General features: G+C 53.3%; 7 protein-coding genes across 7 annotated transcripts; 2 read left to right on the forward strand and 5 right to left on the reverse strand.

Annotated features, from left to right (window-relative positions):
• Window positions 1-143: 143 nt before the first annotated feature.
• J4E78_004393 (uncharacterized protein) lies at window positions 144-1,532 on the reverse strand (the record flags this gene model as incomplete). The annotated part of the gene is made up of 1 exon (XM_049365022.1): window positions 144-1,532. The coding sequence occupies one exon, from the start codon at window positions 1,530-1,532 to the stop codon at window positions 144-146; it is 1,389 nt and encodes a 462-aa protein (XP_049222823.1).
• A 276-nt stretch (window positions 1,533-1,808) lies between these two features.
• On the forward strand, window positions 1,809-2,212 carry SMG1 (Serine/threonine-protein kinase smg1; the record flags this gene model as incomplete). The annotated part of the gene is made up of 3 exons (XM_049365023.1): window positions 1,809-1,958; window positions 2,007-2,114; window positions 2,168-2,212. The coding sequence occupies 3 exons, from the start codon at window positions 1,809-1,811 to the stop codon at window positions 2,210-2,212; spliced, it is 303 nt and encodes a 100-aa protein (XP_049222824.1).
• Window positions 2,213-2,669: 457 nt separating this feature from the next.
• On the reverse strand, window positions 2,670-3,958 carry J4E78_004395 (uncharacterized protein; the record flags this gene model as incomplete). The annotated part of the gene is made up of 4 exons (XM_049365024.1): window positions 2,670-3,381; window positions 3,439-3,635; window positions 3,696-3,794; window positions 3,860-3,958. 4 exons carry the CDS (start codon window positions 3,956-3,958, stop codon window positions 2,670-2,672), a joined length of 1,107 nt encoding a protein of 368 aa, XP_049222825.1.
• A 1,032-nt stretch (window positions 3,959-4,990) lies between these two features.
• Window positions 4,991-7,533, forward strand: J4E78_004396 (uncharacterized protein; the record flags this gene model as incomplete). The annotated part of the gene is made up of 3 exons (XM_049365025.1): window positions 4,991-5,011; window positions 5,088-5,443; window positions 5,496-7,533. 3 exons carry the CDS (start codon window positions 4,991-4,993, stop codon window positions 7,531-7,533), a joined length of 2,415 nt encoding a protein of 804 aa, XP_049222826.1.
• Window positions 7,534-8,085: 552 nt separating this feature from the next.
• On the reverse strand, window positions 8,086-11,346 carry J4E78_004397 (uncharacterized protein; the record flags this gene model as incomplete). The annotated part of the gene is made up of 2 exons (XM_049365026.1): window positions 8,086-8,308; window positions 8,366-11,346. 2 exons carry the CDS (start codon window positions 11,344-11,346, stop codon window positions 8,086-8,088), a joined length of 3,204 nt encoding a protein of 1,067 aa, XP_049222827.1.
• Window positions 11,347-11,836: 490 nt separating this feature from the next.
• On the reverse strand, window positions 11,837-14,151 carry J4E78_004398 (uncharacterized protein; the record flags this gene model as incomplete). The annotated part of the gene is made up of 3 exons (XM_049365027.1): window positions 11,837-12,438; window positions 12,496-13,793; window positions 13,844-14,151. 3 exons carry the CDS (start codon window positions 14,149-14,151, stop codon window positions 11,837-11,839), a joined length of 2,208 nt encoding a protein of 735 aa, XP_049222828.1.
• A 1,301-nt stretch (window positions 14,152-15,452) lies between these two features.
• On the reverse strand, window positions 15,453-16,298 carry J4E78_004399 (uncharacterized protein; the record flags this gene model as incomplete). Its single annotated transcript, XM_049365028.1, has 1 exon — window positions 15,453-16,298. The coding sequence occupies one exon, from the start codon at window positions 16,296-16,298 to the stop codon at window positions 15,453-15,455; it is 846 nt and encodes a 281-aa protein (XP_049222829.1).
• Between the last annotated feature and the right edge of the window lie 256 nt (window positions 16,299-16,554).

Consider the following 16,554-nt stretch of genomic DNA (forward strand, 5'->3'; position numbering starts at 1 on the left):
TTTCAGGCTCTTGTATTATACGATTGCGGAATTCAGGCGTTACGGGAGCGTTCATACGCATTTATGAACAATGTTCATAGTATTACTATACGGTTGGCCCAGCATTTCCATGCTGGAGCTAGATAGTCCAATTCTAACAAACGCTACTCATCATCAGAGTCGTCGCTGGATCTACCGGCTACGGGTGTAGTACCAGCCAAAGGCGTAGTACCCAGACTGTCCAACCCTCTCTCTGTGATCAAGCGGCCTCCTTCAACGCCATTTGCGGGCAACGCAGGAAGCCCTGACTCCTGGCGCAGCTTTTCGTACTCGTCGCCTGTCTTCTGCAGTTGTTCCTGGAGGTACTTCTTCCGCTCCTCGATCCTGACCTTGTCGTTCTTTAGGTCTTGTAGCTTCTGCAGGATCAAGTTCTTCCTCTGCTGCTTCGTCTGTATGTCGATCGTGAGGCCTTCTAGGACTTCGTCTAGGTCTGGCAGGGGCGTAATGCGCGGTGGAGTTTTTGTGCCATCTTCCTCGTCTTCGATCTTCTGGCCGTATCGTCCTGCGCGGGCTTGAGCTGCGGCGAAAGCGGTATTCCTCTCTTCATCTGAGTCGTCCGTCCCGTCGTCGCCCGACCCGCCTTCGGCGTCGTTGATGAGTTCTGCCATTTCCGCGCGCCGTCTTCGCCGCGCTTCCTTCTCTGACTTGCGACCGAGCGATATCTTGCCATCTTCGACAAAATCGTCGAAACCTTCGGCGATGTCCTCATCTTCGTGTATGAGACGCGTTTCTCCGTATTTGTCTTTTGGCCGAAGAGAAATCTCGTTCCTGTGCTGTCTAAACTCGTCTTCTCCCTGGTCATCGGATGCCCACGCGCGGTCTTCGTCGTCGAGGGCGTTCTCCTCATGCGCCAAACGTCGTCTCCGCGCCTTCTTCTCTCGAATCTCGGCTTCAGTGGGGATCGCAGATGATGTCTCGAGCGATGCGACAGGACCGAATTTCGATGCGATATCTAGGGCTTGCGTCTCCTCTTCATCTTCAGCAGACGTATTCAGGTCGCGGGGAGTCGATGGCGTCGAATTCCGCAGCTCTGCTATATAGTCTTTGCTGTATTCGGTCGGTCGGGCGGCTTCAGGTACGAGGGGGGAGCGCGCCCGCAGTTGCGCACTCTTCTCCAGGGCTATGCGACTGAGGTTCGCTTTCTTCGGAGTCACAACGGCTGTGTCGCTCGAGTCATCGCCATCGTTCGCGTCTTCGCCTGGGCCAAAGGACACTCGTAGGGAAGAACGCTTCTTCGCTTTACCAATCGTTGGCCGCTTGACGACTACACGGCCAGTTAGTACGGAGCCACCTAAGTCGCCAGCTTTCAACAAGGCCTGGAGAGATTCGCTGTGAGTTTCCCCAACGTCAGAAAGGCTGGCAATCGCGACAATCTGTGACTGACCTGTGGGCTTCTGTACTTCGCTCGGCGAGGTGTTCGCGCTGTCGGTGGATACGTCGTCGTCGTAGCTGCCAATCTTGCGTGCAACGCGGTTGGAACCGGATCGCTTCATTGTGAGGATGTTTGTAGTAGAAGTTCCTTTATCAGAAAGGGATCTTGAGTTGCAAAGTAGAAGATAGCATGCGCGCGCACATGTCGTGGCTGCCGCCTACGCACGGGCCCTCCGCAAAATCCACGGAGCTATCCCACCATGCGCAGCGCTGCTCTTGCTCGTGAACACCACGCGCGTCTCCAGCTCACGACCGACCCACACGAGCGAAGCCACCCGAAGCCGTCACCAGGACCCGAACCGCCACATTCAAACTCAAAACAGTCTACTACCGCCAAGATGCCTCAAGCACAGCCAGAACTCAAGAAGGTGAGTGAACAACGCCGACGCAAGCTTCCAGAACCTAACCTTGTAAAGTACCTCGAGAAGCGCGTTCTCGTCCAGCTCAATGGCAGCCGCAAAGTCATGGGTATTCTCCGCGGTTACGACGTACGTACTCTTTCCCTGTAACCTCGGAATCGAGCTAACACACCGCAGGTCTATCTAAACATTGTACTTGACGAAGCGCTGGAAGAGAAGGCTGGCGGCGAGAAGGTGCGCATCGGCATGGTCGTCATCAGAGGAAACGCAGTGGTCATGCTTGAAGTACGTCACCCGATTTCCCGAGAGGAAAAAAATCAAAGCTAACCAAGGCGCAGGCGCTTGACCGCATCAACCAGGACGTACCCAAGATCGGACGATAGGAAACTACGCGCGCAAGCGAAGGGTAATACAGCGCCCGTGATAAAACGAACGAGAGCAAGAGCGAGGCAGATGGACAGAATCCGGGCATTATAAGGCGCATGGGCGTTTGAGGCGCGAACACTTACGGGTATGCCTCACCAGGCCCCTTTCTAAGCTCGCTCATCCGGAGCACTACCATCACGGAGGACATTTGCGGAACATCTATGTTGACATTTTCATATTTACAGGACGATACTGTACCCACATGATACCAGCTGGGCAAATTGGGCGAGGATAGGCTTGGATCTCGATAAAAGAATCTGGTAGAGAAAAGTGCAACGGCGCCCGGCCATTACTATCTTCAGAGTCAGAGAATCAACAAACCACCTTTACAGCTCCAAATCACGGTTTTCAAAGAAGAATTCAAGTGCATTTGAAATATGATTTACTGACGAATAGCTTACACAGATCAGAACGCTATAGCTTCGCTTTCTCCCCTCTGTTAATCTTCTGCACAAGACCCCATGCAATCTCCGCGTAGGGCTTCATCATAGCCCCATACGATTGCGCCTGCTCGCTACTTGCCTGTCGTAATGCATACCGTGCCGCAATCCCCTGCATGATAATGGCACTCCTGTACGTACTGAAAGCGTCGCCCCAAACGAAGTCCGGTCGCGGATCCCAGCCTGCAACTTCAGAGTACCACGCAATCAGTTGCTCTCGGCTAGGCAGACCAGGTGTAGCTCCAGGCTGGAAACCCTTGTGTGCGCGCCCGATCGACATGGCGGTTTCATCCGATGCTGTTACGTAGGGTGCGAGAACATTGTTCAGGTCAGACAGCGGGTGCCCGATCGTGCTCATTTCCCAGTCCAAGATGCCGATTACTCTAGGTTCTGTCTTGTGGAAAACGACGTTGTCGATCTTGTAGTCGCCGTGGACAAAGGTCGCGCGGTCCTTGGGCTGCGTCTTTGGGTCTTTGAAGAAGGCTACCATGTCGTCCTGATGTGGTATCTTGCCTACTGGCTCCCCAGTCTCCTTGTCTTTAGCCGCACCTTGCGATTTGGAGATGGTGTCGAAGGTTGCAATTTGGCGGTTGTAGAAGCCAGAGTTCTTGCCGTAGGAGGCGAGATTGACAGACGCGGGGGATACGCGATGGAATTTCGCGAGCGTGGTTATGGCGGAGTGCCACCTGGAGGGTATGCATTAGTACTGTCGTTGAACTTCAGTTGAGATTGAGAGATCATACATCTTCGTCCGTTCTTCGGCTGTTACGCCAGGAATCGCGGGATCTTCGAAGATACGCCCGTCGAGGAAGTCCATGATGTAGAAGTCGGTGCCGATGACGTCCTGGTCCTGGCAAAGACATAGTGCGCGCGGGATGGGAACATCGGTCTTTTCGAGTGCGTGGATGATTCTGTACTCGCGGTCGACTCTGTGCGCAGTCTACGAAACCTCGTGTTAGTTATGATAATCGATTTTCTCAAATGGAAAGACTCAGCATACCTTTGACAGCAGTTGACCCGGGGGCTTCTTCCTCATAACATATTTCTTGCCATCTTTATCCGTCAACTGGTACGTCGGATTCGACTGTCCATAACCGAACTTTTAACTGTTAGCTTTCGTGTCCAGCTTTCATCCCCAGCTCTTCCCGACTTCGAACAGCGTACCTGCTTCACATCCAGCGGGACTTTGATCTCCGGTACATTGGCAGTGATGTAGCGCTCTAGCGACGCAATGTCGATTGGTTGTCGCACGTTGCCGGCCATGGTGAGAGCGGCTGTTGAGTAAACATGGTGTGGGCGCGCGCGCAGTGATGTAGTTGGCGCGGTTGACCATCACCGAGGCGTGAGCCGAGGCAATTGTGGAACATGGGGAAAGGCGCTCGGTCGGCGAGTCGGGAACTGCGGCGACTCCGCGGGTAGCTGAGTCGATGCTGATGGAATTTTACACCTTTTGGAGTTTGAAGTGTTCGTGAAGAGGACTGCAGATGCATGTTGTTGGGGAGCTGCTGTTTTCCATGTAGTGACTAGATACGCAATCTTGATTACTGAATCCATGTGTTTACCACATCTATAGTTCAAGTAGATATGGGGGCGTCAGGCTGATTGCAACCTTGAAACTGCTCGTTCCAGCACAATACCAAAGAGCTTCCATGTCTTCATACGTGTTGGGTATTCCAGGCCTCTAGCAAGCGATCGGGAGGCAGCCGGGAATCTGACTGCCTCCCCCGCTCCCGCTCCTCCTCACGTGCCCACGCGTTTGCGTTCACTGCTTATGCAGGGCTTAGCATCTTCGCGTCAATAGAGCAAGGACATGGTTTGGTCATCGGAGACTAAGTACGCGACTTGATGGTGCTTTTGTGGCGTCGGCGGACTTTGGGATATCAATAGCATCGTCAATAATGGCTGGTGATACTAGCATAGTCCAATAGTTCAGACAGCCGAATATGGGAAAGTCAATTCACATCTTGCGAAACCCCCTTTGCTTCAAACAAGCAGTAGCATTGTCTAGTATACGCAGATGAAGGACCGTTTGTCGCGAGGCACAGGACGACTGCATGCTGTCATTGGTACGGAATTGATTGCTTTTTGTCGGTCCCAATGCACAAGGATCTGCGCGCTACCGTCGCGTACCACAGCTTGTATGACATACTGCTGCATTTCAGTTGCGACCTCGAGAAGGTGAGATATTATTCGAAGCAGCGTTGAAGTGAAAAGAGGGGCTGCGCGTAGAAAAGGAGGGACGTTTCCCCTGACGTTCTGGTGCAGATGGATTGGGTAGCGATCGGTTAATTAATCATGCTCGTCAGTCGCCGCTACGTTGGCAGTCCAACCCCTGCGGTACCATCGCATCAAAACAAACACCGTCCAACCTGCCCTGTGCTACTCCAAACAGGTCGACCCTGTCAACGAGCCGTCCGGTATGGCCTACCCGCACACTCCCAGGCGTCTTGGAGCGCGCCCTGCACTCCACCCCACTGCTTCCTCGCCCAATCTCTCGCTGAACGCCAGCCGCAACATCGCACGGCAAGCATCGCTATCCGCATTAGTCGGCGCTGGAGGCTCGCCATCGAACAGGATGGGCGCAGACGGAAAGGATATAGACGTCGGCGACACGGTCGACGTCCCCGGCGGCATGGTCGGTGTCGTCAAGTTTGTTGGCAGCATCCGGGGCAAGCAGGGCGTCTTCGCGGGCGTCGAACTGAACAGGGAGTATGCAGCGCGGGGCAAGAACGACGGCGCTGTCGATGGGTAGGCACACACAACGCTCGATATGTATGCGCGCATACTGACTTGTCTACAGCACACAGTACTTCGATACGTCTGTTCCCGGCTCTGGCATCTTCCTGCCCGTACATCGCGCTCAGAAACGGGTCTCAGCCGACTCGTCGGACTTTGCACCTGAGCCTACCACGCCTTCATACCATAACAACTTCAGTCTCTCCACCATGGAGAAGCCGAGCTTCAGCCCTAATACCCCCTCGATGCCAAAGCCACAGTTCTCACAGTCTGTCGGGCCCGGAGCCCGCGCGCCTAGTCCCAAGCGGCCACCCCAAGCCAGACCATCGTACAGACCCGAGTCTCCTCTCCGAAAAGGCAGCCTTGGTACCGGTCCAACACCGGGAAGGAGCGGCGGACTTACACCCTCTGGCTTCTCCAAGAGCGCAATCGGCGCGCCCCCGCGATTCGCCAGTCCAGCGCCTCCTCGTTACGCCAGCCCTGCACCCAGAGCCCCTCTCCCACAGAAGCCACGCACACCTGGTCCGCAACGGCCCTACTCGCGAAGCAGTTCCCGTCTCGGCCACCAAGACACCATCGACGAGGACAATGAGACAACCCCGGTTGGCGCAGCGCGGACCAGCAATGACTCCATGGCAAGTTACAAGTATAAAAGGCCTGGTTCGCGCCTCGGCTCGCAACCAAATGAAGAAGTACAGCGGCTTCAGGCGCTGCTAGACGAACGCGAGAAGCAGCTCAAGGAGCAGGCTGCATCGCTGAGTGAGATGGAAGCGAGTCTGTCAGAGATTCAAAGCCTGATACCAGAAGACGGCTTGGATATGGGTTCGGCGCACGGCAGCAGCGAGCCTACTGATGTAGCGCAACTACGAGCACTTCTTAGAGAGAAGAACGATAAGATCGCCATGCTCACGTCCGAGTTCGACGCACATCGATCCGATTTCCGAAGCACCATCGATACCTTAGAGCTGGCGAGCACCGAAACTGAGCGCGTATACGAGAAAAAGGTGGAAGAATTGCAAGAAGAGCTACGGGAATATGCGTCTCGCAGCGAAGATGTCGAGACTGTAGCGATGCAGCTGAAACAACTGGAAGAGCTTGTCCAAGAGTTAGAAGAAGGTCTGGAGGATGCGCGGAGAGGCGAAGCTGAGGCCCGAGGAGAAGTCGAATTTTTGCGAGGCGAAGTCGAGCGAGGCAGATCCGAACTCCGTCGCGAACGCGAAAAGGCCGCTGCCGCTCTCAAGGGGGCCGGCGCAATGGTCGACGCGCCTCACACACCGGGGCAAAGAGAAGTCGAGCAGCGCGATGACGAGATTCGAGGTCTCAAAGCCATCATCCATTCCTTGAGCTCTGGCGGAGGAGACGACCGTGTCCGCTCACCACTATCGCGACAAGCGTCCAATGTCGATGCCGAAGAGCTCCAGAGCGCCAAAGCGAACGCAGAACGTCTCGAGCGCGAGAAGGAGGAACTCCGGGGTCTCGTAGAACGCAAGGCCTACAGGGAAGAAGAGCTAGAACGTGAGCTCGAGAAGCTAAAGAGGCAGCTCGGCCTCGCGGAGCAGCGCGAAAGCGTCATCAGCAACGGCCTGTCCGAACACACGGCGACCCAAGAAAAGCCCTCAGAGCGCGACTCAAAAGACACCGTCGTAAACTGGCGCGAACCACCACAGCAAACCCGCCGCGATGCGCCCCCCGCACTCTCCGTAATGCCAGAGTCCGACGGCCGCTCCTCCGCCAACAGCAGCCTCCTCTGGTGCGAGATCTGCGAAACAGGCGGCCACGACATCCTCAACTGCTCCGCCATGGGCGGAGACGCCTCGTCCTACCCCCAAGAAGACGGTCTACGAGGCGGCAAGGACGTTGTCATCGAAGGCCTCCGCGGCCTCTCCGTCTCCTCCGCTGGCGCCCGCCCTTCTGCTCTCAGCCCTTCGAAACCCCCAGGCAACGCGCCCACGTCTCCTCTCCCCACCCCCTCGTTCAACGCCTCGAACTCCGACCTTGTGCCTCCCAAAGGCGCTGCGATCGCTGATCCGGATAAATGGTGCGCGCTGTGCGAGAGCGAGGGTCATGATGTTACGGCCTGCCCTAATGAAGACGCATTTTAGAACATGAGCGCAGATGTTGTGTAAGACCAAGGGGGCATGGTGTCATCGCCTTTCCATCTGTACGAAGACCGTGAGGAGATTATCTATCTGACTCTTATTTGTTATCAGATTACAAGGGGGAATGTATGGGTCAGGGATTGAAGAGGGGTCATCATCTCCATTTTCCGTATTGTTCGTTGTTACGCGTATGATATCCCCCCCATGATTGAATCATTTCGAATCTGTTCTTTATTTTCGCAGATTTGCTGGTACTAGCGATTCTTGGGCGCGACTCTTTCAAATCTACACTATTATGCGTATATAATATTATAATCTTCTTGTTCGTTTCGGTCTGGTTTGATAGGGTCGAGTAGAGAGAGGGTTAGAGGCATACAGATAGTGAGATTATCGGGTCAATCAAAGCAATGGTTAGGTCTACATTGGAGACTAACTGACTGACTACCCTTACTACTTAAAGTACAAAGCACTGGATTTTCCCCAAACTCGATTATAACGCCAGGGTAAAGAACTCCTTTTACCATGCATACGCAGCGTGATATTTTGATCGATCGATCAAGCCTTTTTGCTAGACTTGTGCTTCTTGCTCTTCTTCGCAGCACCCTCCTTGAACTTTTCGGCTTCTTTGTATGCTTCTTCGACTGCCTCGCCGACTTTCCTCTTCTTCTCGCCTGTCTTGACGGCGACGGTCATGCTGCCTGCTCCACCCTTTTTGGCTGCGTTGCTGACAGCGCGTTCGGCGTCTTCCCAGTCAGCGGCTCCGGCGCCGATTTCGTATCTGTTGGTAAAAAGTTAGTGATCGTTCATGTGTTACTGTGGAATCTGGGGTACTTACTTGTGCAGAGGTAGAGCGTCAATCATGCTCCTTTGCCTCTCCTTGTCCTCAGCCAGGAACTCATCGCCACCCTCCCTGAGCTCCTCTTGCAGATCCTTCTCGAGAGGTATGAAGCGGTGGGCGTCGTCAGCAGCTTCATCACCAGCGCCGTTCTCTTCAACTTCCATAGCGTCGGGCATAGTTTCTTCGACTGCGCCTTCGACTATGCTGCGGAATGCTGTGGCGGCCTTTCGTACAATCTTGACGAACATGGCCATCAGCTGGCTGGAGTTGAGATTGAGTTCCTTCTCCACGTCGGAGAACTCTTTGCGTTGCAGACCAATGGCGAGGAGTAGTGCAGTTTGGATACCACTGAGCTTGACTTGGCCCTTGAGGCGGCCAGTAAAGTAGAGGGTGGCGATGGGAGGCAGCATGTCGAGGATAACGTGGTAGTCGAGCATGTTGTTCGCGTATGAGTCCAGGCGCTTGAGATCGAATGGTGTGAAGAGCGCGTCTAGTTCGGCCTTGCTGATGGGTTTTGCGGCTAAGTCGGCGTCTAGCTTGGATCCTGCTGATGCGGACTCTTCTATTGACAAAGAGGTGATGGAAGGGAATGAGCGGAATTGGTAGGAAAGGAGGGAGAGGAAGCGCTTCTGGAAATCCTTGGCGAATGCAGCGACCCAGCTACCGTCGGATGAGGTTGTCTCGAGCGAACGCAACATGATGCATGTGTGTTCTCCAGTGAGATCGTTGGGTGTTTGTCGTAGGTAGACTGGGACGAATGATGCGCGTTTCCAGAACTTGTGAAGCTGCGATGTAAGGCCATACGACACACCGACATAATCGAGCTTTGGTGACCTCAGCTCCTGTAATCGGGCAAACAGCGGCGGCATCTCGTTGGCTTCCCGAATCTTGACGTTGTCCTGTAGGAGCGACGTGTTCTCCAAGTCTTCCTCTGTCACCCTGCGCATCTGTTCCACCTCCTGAGGCTCAGATTCCGACAAGCTGGCGAGCTTGCCATCGTAGAAGTCTACCAGAAGCTGTAACGCCTTTGATCCGTAGCCCATCTTGACGTACTCCGGGTTGGTTGCTATCCGCACAATACGAGCTCCAGAAAGACTTGCGAAGTTCTCGTCCTGGAACTGCTGCGAAACGATCCAGGGAATGAGATCACCGCCTGCACGCTGTCCTCTGCTCAGACTGTTCATTACACTCTCCCTGCTGATCTGACCTTCGAGCGCCACTTGGATCACACAGAGAGGCTCGGGGAGCTTGTTCTCTTCTGTGGGCCCCGTGAGCACAAAGAGCTGATGGGCGGGCGCATCCGACATGAGCTGGAGATCGTTGGGTGTGTTCTTGTAGTGGCTAGCCACGTACAGCGCCATCATCTTCTGAAGGAACTTTTCGGCAGCAGGGTTGTAGGAGAAGAGGGTGTCCCGGTTGACATGGAGAAGTTGGCATTTGTCAGGGTGCGGGCATCCTTGCGTGTTCGTCCTTCGGGGTAGTGTTGCGTCCAGACATAGAAGATCGTTCATCCACCGCTCCACTGAGTCGCCTTGAGCGTATCGAATGGGTTCTGACAGTGTAATCTCCCGGAGCGATCGGCCGGTCATGGAGGTCTCGTTGCCGTCCTTTGTCTCCTTTCCAGTCGAACGATCAACCACATGGGTCGAGCCATTGTTTCCTTTACCTCGCGACTGTTCGCGAAGTTGTTGGATCAGCTTCAACGATAGCGATCGACCCGTTCCTTCGTAACCGTTGATGGTCGATGCCATGAAGACTAGGTAGGGACCCATCAATTTGCGTACGAGGGGCAGAGGAATTGCCGCGGCCTCGTCAATCACCAGAAGCTCTGCTTGTCCCAAGACGTGCGAGTCTTCGGGCCTGATGTATTGGATGACCTGTCGGTGCTGTCGATGTAATTCGATTCGTACGATGGCTTTGTTCTGGTCGGGCTGTGTCGATTGCATAATGGTGTAGTCTTGGTGGTCTGCGTAGTTTAGCGAATCGAATCCTTTGAGGATGAACTCGAAGAGCGTCTTCAAGTTCTCCGGGCTGGGCGATGTGATGTAGATGTTGCTGTATCCATGCGCTACTGCTGCTGCCACTGCAACACCAAGAGCTGCTGACTTTCCTCGTCCACGAGCTGCGGTGAGGGTAACAGTGCTGCGAAGCGTCTTCTCGACGATGGCCTCCACGAATGTCAGAAGAGCCTTGGCCTGGTCCACGGTCTTCGCAAGCTTGACAAGATCTCCGGTAGGAGGCGAATCTGCCAAAGACTCCTTGATCTCTGCCAGCTCTTTCGCCTTAGGTGTCTTGCCCTCCAGCTCTAGGTCTGGTGGAGGCAGCTGCTTGACATGCTTTCCGCCTGAGATGGGGAGCACATTCAGCTCATCGTCGACAACCAAGCAGCTGTCGCATTTCCCGAGTGACAGCAGGAAGCGCTCGTTGAAGCGCGCTACCACGTCGCTATGTGCCTCTGTCCGATACCTCGAGTGGATGTCCATGGACATTGTGTACAGCTGCTTCAAGCTGCTCATGCCCTTGAGCAGCAATATGACCAATCCTCCACCCTCGACCGTCTCGATTGTCCTTGCGAGTAGGTTCGGCGTAAGCGCTTCGAAATCCTGCAGGATACACATGCCGTATGTGTTACCCAGAATCTTGTCGGTTTCCTTGTAGTAGACATATCGGATGTTCTGCGTCGAGACGAATAGTTCGAACGGGTCTTCGGTGTCGACATCGCGGATGCCGCGCTTGAGTTCGTTCTTGATCTTCTTCTCGCGCTTCTTGCGGTGACTTGAGAATCCCAGCAGCTTGTTCTTGTATGCCCACAGCACCGACTTGTTCAACTTAACGTCCACGTTCAGCAGGATGTGGTAGAGGTTGACAATGACGTCTTTTTGGCGATCGCCGACCACTACGAAGAAGCTGCGCTTCTTTTCCTGGGCGCCATTGCGGATCAGGGCCGGTATACGGGAGTCGATGGCTTTCTTCGGCATCTTGAGAGCTCCGCAGGCGTCGCCGCCTCTAGTTCGATAGCGGGTGTGGTTTGGGTGGCGCACGCGATCTATCGGCTGATTTCGGATCGCGGAAGAGTCTCGTTTAGATTGGAGGGCGGTGGATTTTGTTGCCCGTGTTGTGGTGGGTGACGAGCTGCGTGCTGAGGAAAAGTTCGAGCCGTCGCGATGCCCGAGAAAATAATCCAGGATTCTTATCGATAAGAGCAGCCTCACGCTACCTACGCGCTACAATGCGAGCGCGTCTTGACTTGAACCAAAACTTTGAACACATGCATGTATTTTTATCTGCTTGTCGTTTCACTCTCTAATGGATCAGTCACTAATCATAGGTGATTCAGTGACAAGACTTATCATCGTACAAGCTTCATATGCCGTTTAGAGTCAAGACAACGAAAACATACACATGGCAATGTCGAGCCTCATCAGTGCATAGGGACGTGCTATATGGCAAAAGCTCACTACCGAGGAACTACTCGGTGGTTCCCGCCTTCCGAGCCTCAGTGTACGTCTTCAATCCCACATGCTTATTGATCCAATCCAACACGACCGTATGCCACATGAGCCCATTCTCAGGCTTCAGGACCCAATGATTTTCATCCGGGAAGGTCAAGAACTGACTCTCAATTCCTTTACACTGCAGCACATTGAACGCTGCCAGTCCCTCACTGATGGTGAGCCTGTAATCCAGTTCGGAGTGTATGACCAACTGAGGCGTGGCCCAGTTCTCGGTAAACCTGGACGGGTCCCACTTGGCCCAATTCTCGGGTTTATTCCAAAGCGTTCCTTTGATGTCGTGGAAGGGGAAGTACAGCTCCTCAGACGCCATCTGGCCGGACATGCTGAAGACACCGTCGTGGGTCACTAGAGCTTTGAATTCGCGGCCAAGAGGGTGTCCTTGGATCCAGTTCATCATGTACCCGCCGTAGGAGGCGCCGAGGGCAACGGCTCGCTTCGTGTCGACGTAGCTGACATTCTGCTTTATGTAGTCGAAGCCCAACACGAGGTCTTCATACGGCAGACCGCCCCACTGGCCTTGGATCGCATCTGTGAAAGCTTGTCCGTAGGATGTGCCTAGAAATGATGTCAGTATGTATCTTCTATACAGTCTTTGGTACGAGGTTCACGTACTTCCTGTAGGATTTGGGCAAATGACAACGTAGCCTTGCTCTGCGAATACTGCAGGGTTCCAACGCGTACTCCATCCATCCGTCCATGCGCCCTGGGGTCCACCGTGGATGAGGTAAGCGAGGGGGTATGTTTTGCTGGACGAAAAGTTGCTGGGCTTTATAACCCAGGCGTGGACCCTGGTACCGGATGCAGCGCGATCCCAATAGATTTCATCGATCTGGTGGCGCGACAGACCAAACATGGACCCAGAGCGAGTATTGGAAGAGATGTACTTGGTTGTCAGATTATCAGGGTCTGAGTCGTATGGCCGATCGTCGATGGGAAGATCGTAGACGGCGGTGTCTTTGCTTTGCGTGCTTAGCGGGACCAGTGAGTAGAGAGAGTTCTCGATCAAGCTGGTGGAAGCCAAGAAAAGATCGCCATTCTTGAGCACCTGTACTGAGCCGATGGTCCCACCCAGAACTAGTAGTGATGGCAGAGGCTCCTTCTCGCCGCCAGGCTTAGGAGGTCCGGCACTGTATAGGTTTCCACGCCCACGTGATTCAGCAGTGAAGTAAAGGCGCCAGTCGTCAGGGCTCCAAGATATTGACTGTGGGCTTCGGTCCCATTTACCCCTGCCGTCTTCAGATCCGTAGAGTAGGGTGACCTCTGAAGGTTTCTTGTAATCGTGGATAATGAAGGGTTGGTTCTTGTCTGACTCGTAGCCATCAGTCTTCATAGAGAGGAAAGCGATCATGCCACGCGAGTTCGACCAGACAGGAGATGTGCTGGCACCCTCGAAGCCTTCGATGGATACATTTTGAATTTGTGGCTGGTCCTTGAAATGAAGATCATCCCAGAATGTTTCAGACGCGGAAACGTAGATGTTGGTCTTCGTGTGTGTCGCAGGGTTCAGGCCAGGATCTTTCGCGGTGAAGACCAGTCCATACTTGGATATGTCGAAGTGATCCTTTCCACCAAAAGGCTCGATCGGCGACTCCAACTCCGTTCCCTTTAGCGCATTTATCAGAGGATATCCAGGGTTGGCACCTGTATCTTGGGACTTCTCCGACTTCTTCAAGATGAACTTGCCAAGCCAGATCGCGTTCCGGTTCTCCGTCACGTAATGATCCCAATGGCGAACAAATCCGGACTTGTAAAGCTTGCCCGAGGAATGTGGCTTCTCGGCCAGCTCGGGGTTGAACAGCGTACCATCTGGCTTCGCCTTACCGACCACAGCGAAACCGAAAGTATCGTCGCCGAGGGCATAGATCTTGGCGTCGCTTACTGGACCGTCGATATGTACAGCAGTATGTTTGCTGAGAGTCGTTTAGCAGTCGCACACTCATATGGGGAGTATTGAACCTACGTCTTCTCGAAGTTGTATGGAGAGCCAACAACCATCTTCGTGGTGCCATCATCATTCGACTTTAGCAATAATACAGTCTCATCGTCAAGCCATGAAGGCTCGCTGAAGGATGCATCGTCTGTCACGAGACTGGTTTGCTGGCTTGCAGCATCCAGAACGCGAATCTCGGATTTCTTTGAATGTTCAGCAAAGCTGTATGTCGAAACCGCGTATATGACTTTTGATGCATCGGAGTTTGGGACACCTCCGGAACGGCGTGGCGCTTCGAGTAGCACCTCGGGCGTGAACTTGGAGGCTCTGATCGTCATACTGGTATTGGCCTCAAGAGGAGGTATCTTTGTGATATGTTAGTCGGGTGTTCAGAATGGACTGCGTCTCATGTTTAGGTTTTGGACCATTGTGTTGAGATGTAGGATCGCTTCGTGTTGGCGACGCTCAGAAGCGGTGTAGATGTAGCTGTACGGATACCACGTGTAGTAGAGCCGACTTTGAGATGCTAGGAATGAACAAGATCATCAGACCATAAAACAGATCATTGATTGAAGAGCGCATGGAACTTCTGCCCTTGGCCAACGTCTCTTGTTGTCGAGCATCATACGCTCAGAGAAGCAACGACCTCAGACGCCCGCCACGTGTGAAGAAGGGCGTCTACGGATCGATGAAGAAGGATTGGAATCATGACTTACTTAACGACAGGCTTCTTTCGGAATATGAGCAACGATTATATCCGACAAGTAAGTGATAGCGGTGGTTGTGAAGCAAGGAACGCGGAAGGGAGCACCGTGGTAGATGTCTCACGGTCCAACTAAGCGGATGTGGTTGGCCGATCCCCTCACGCGGGCGGGCACCAGCCACCCCACCAGCTAGCGGCGTTCTCTGTGTCATCACTCACCGACGTTTGCATTGCCCCGCCTATGATATCTGTGCGATGTACAACAATTCCGATCGATGGGTACCGGCTACATTCAGTCCTCCCACACGCAAATACCTGCGATATTAACGATCTATTTTGAAAAATGTCCAAAAACAAGTCCAGGGACAACAAAGTCCTGTGGCGCAGTGGTAGCGCGCCGTTCTTATAAGATTCGTCAGACTCTTATGACCTCATCTCAGGTTATGCGGATGCCGTGGGTTCGAAGTACGTGATTTCCGGACAACCGTGATTCGATTTCCTTTACTAACAGTTCTTCCAGCCCCACCAGGACTAGTGATCTCTCACCTTTTTTTGCTGTTTTTGCAGACTCCTTGTGCTCGCGGGCCGGGCCTTATCTTTTGGTGGCGGGGCTACCCTTGCGTAATACTAATCTCTACACTTCTAAACACCTGCTACGAACTAGGAAGGAAAGCGCATATGCTGAGCATGCGAAGAGTGTAATACTAATAAACATTAGAGTTGAGCTAACAGCAGCTACTTCACACTCGTCCTACTCTGTCGACATCGCTATGCATTCTGAGGTTTCAAGAAAGAGCAACATTTATGAAACGCATAGCAACATGTACATGTAATGCTATAGCAGAGTAGGAAGACAGGTTGTCAGACAAACAACTACCAACATGGTTATCATATCAGAGTGCATAAGCACATTGTTCATAATTCCCCATCTCCCCCTCATGCATCCCAAGCGCGCGCCTCCCACTCCATCGCCGTATCCGCTCGCTCCATTCGTTTCCTCTGCTGTACGGTTCCCACCCGCTGCACAACCTCTTGATACTCTTCCCCGCCCCTTTCAAACGAAACAACAATCTTCCTCCCACACAACGCATTCAGCGCCTCCTCCACCCTCTTCTTGTTAAGAAAGATCCGCCTCTTCCCCGCCCAATCCACAACCACCTTCTCCAGTTTATCTAGCACTTGCAGTGCTGATCTGACCGATTCTGGATCCATCCCAGATGCCCAAGTTAAGTCCATGTACTCTTGCACTGCTAACAGCGCGGTCGCCCACTGGATCTTCAGCGAGCGGATAGAGGATGCTTGGGCGGGTGATAGGCGGCGTAGAGTAGTGGCAATGTCCCCTGGTTTGGTGCAGTAAATGGTGTTGTGGTAGAAAGGGAGAAGGTGTGTTTCCAAGTAGAATTGTCGGGATGCGAGGATTGCGGCGAAGGGGTTTCGCGTTTGGGGCTTCGTATCATTGGATAGAGACGTCTCGTTGATTTCAAGACCCATCATCATTTCGTCAATATCCACGTCTATCTCCATCGTATCTTCTTCCTCTGCTTCAGAGATGGCTGCCCCTTCGAGATCCGCATCAAGAGGAAGGAGTTGAATAACCTCACCCGTAGTGAACGCAAATTCGTAAATGCGCTTGCGGATATCGCCTGGTAAGTTGAAGAAGGCCGAATCTGAAGAGTTTTGTATGCCGAGATCTAACATTTCTTGCGTGGGTTGGGCTTTCTTCGCTTTCTGGTTGAGCATCTTTGGGGTGAAGCGGATTTTGGGTTGCGAGTTGAGAGACATGGCGCGTGGTGTTGGTGAGGCTGTTTCTTGTGTTGGTATGTAGGCTGGAGGATACAATGCGAGTTATCGGCGAGAAAGGAGTCGGGAGAAGTTGATGTAGTCGGCAGGCTTATTGATGATTGTGATAATGTTGCTGGGATACGTATCGTATTGAATCAGGCTCATACATACTTCCGCCTAAGTGTACTATGGATGAGATGTCAGAACCTTGGTTCGTTCTGGTTGACGACCAATCGAAACATCAGCTTGCCGACAA

Source organism: Alternaria triticimaculans (genome assembly GCF_023758025.1).
Source record: "Alternaria triticimaculans strain BMP 0046 chromosome Unknown scaffold_5, whole genome shotgun sequence".
Taxonomy (NCBI): Eukaryota; Fungi; Ascomycota; class Dothideomycetes; order Pleosporales; family Pleosporaceae; genus Alternaria; species Alternaria triticimaculans.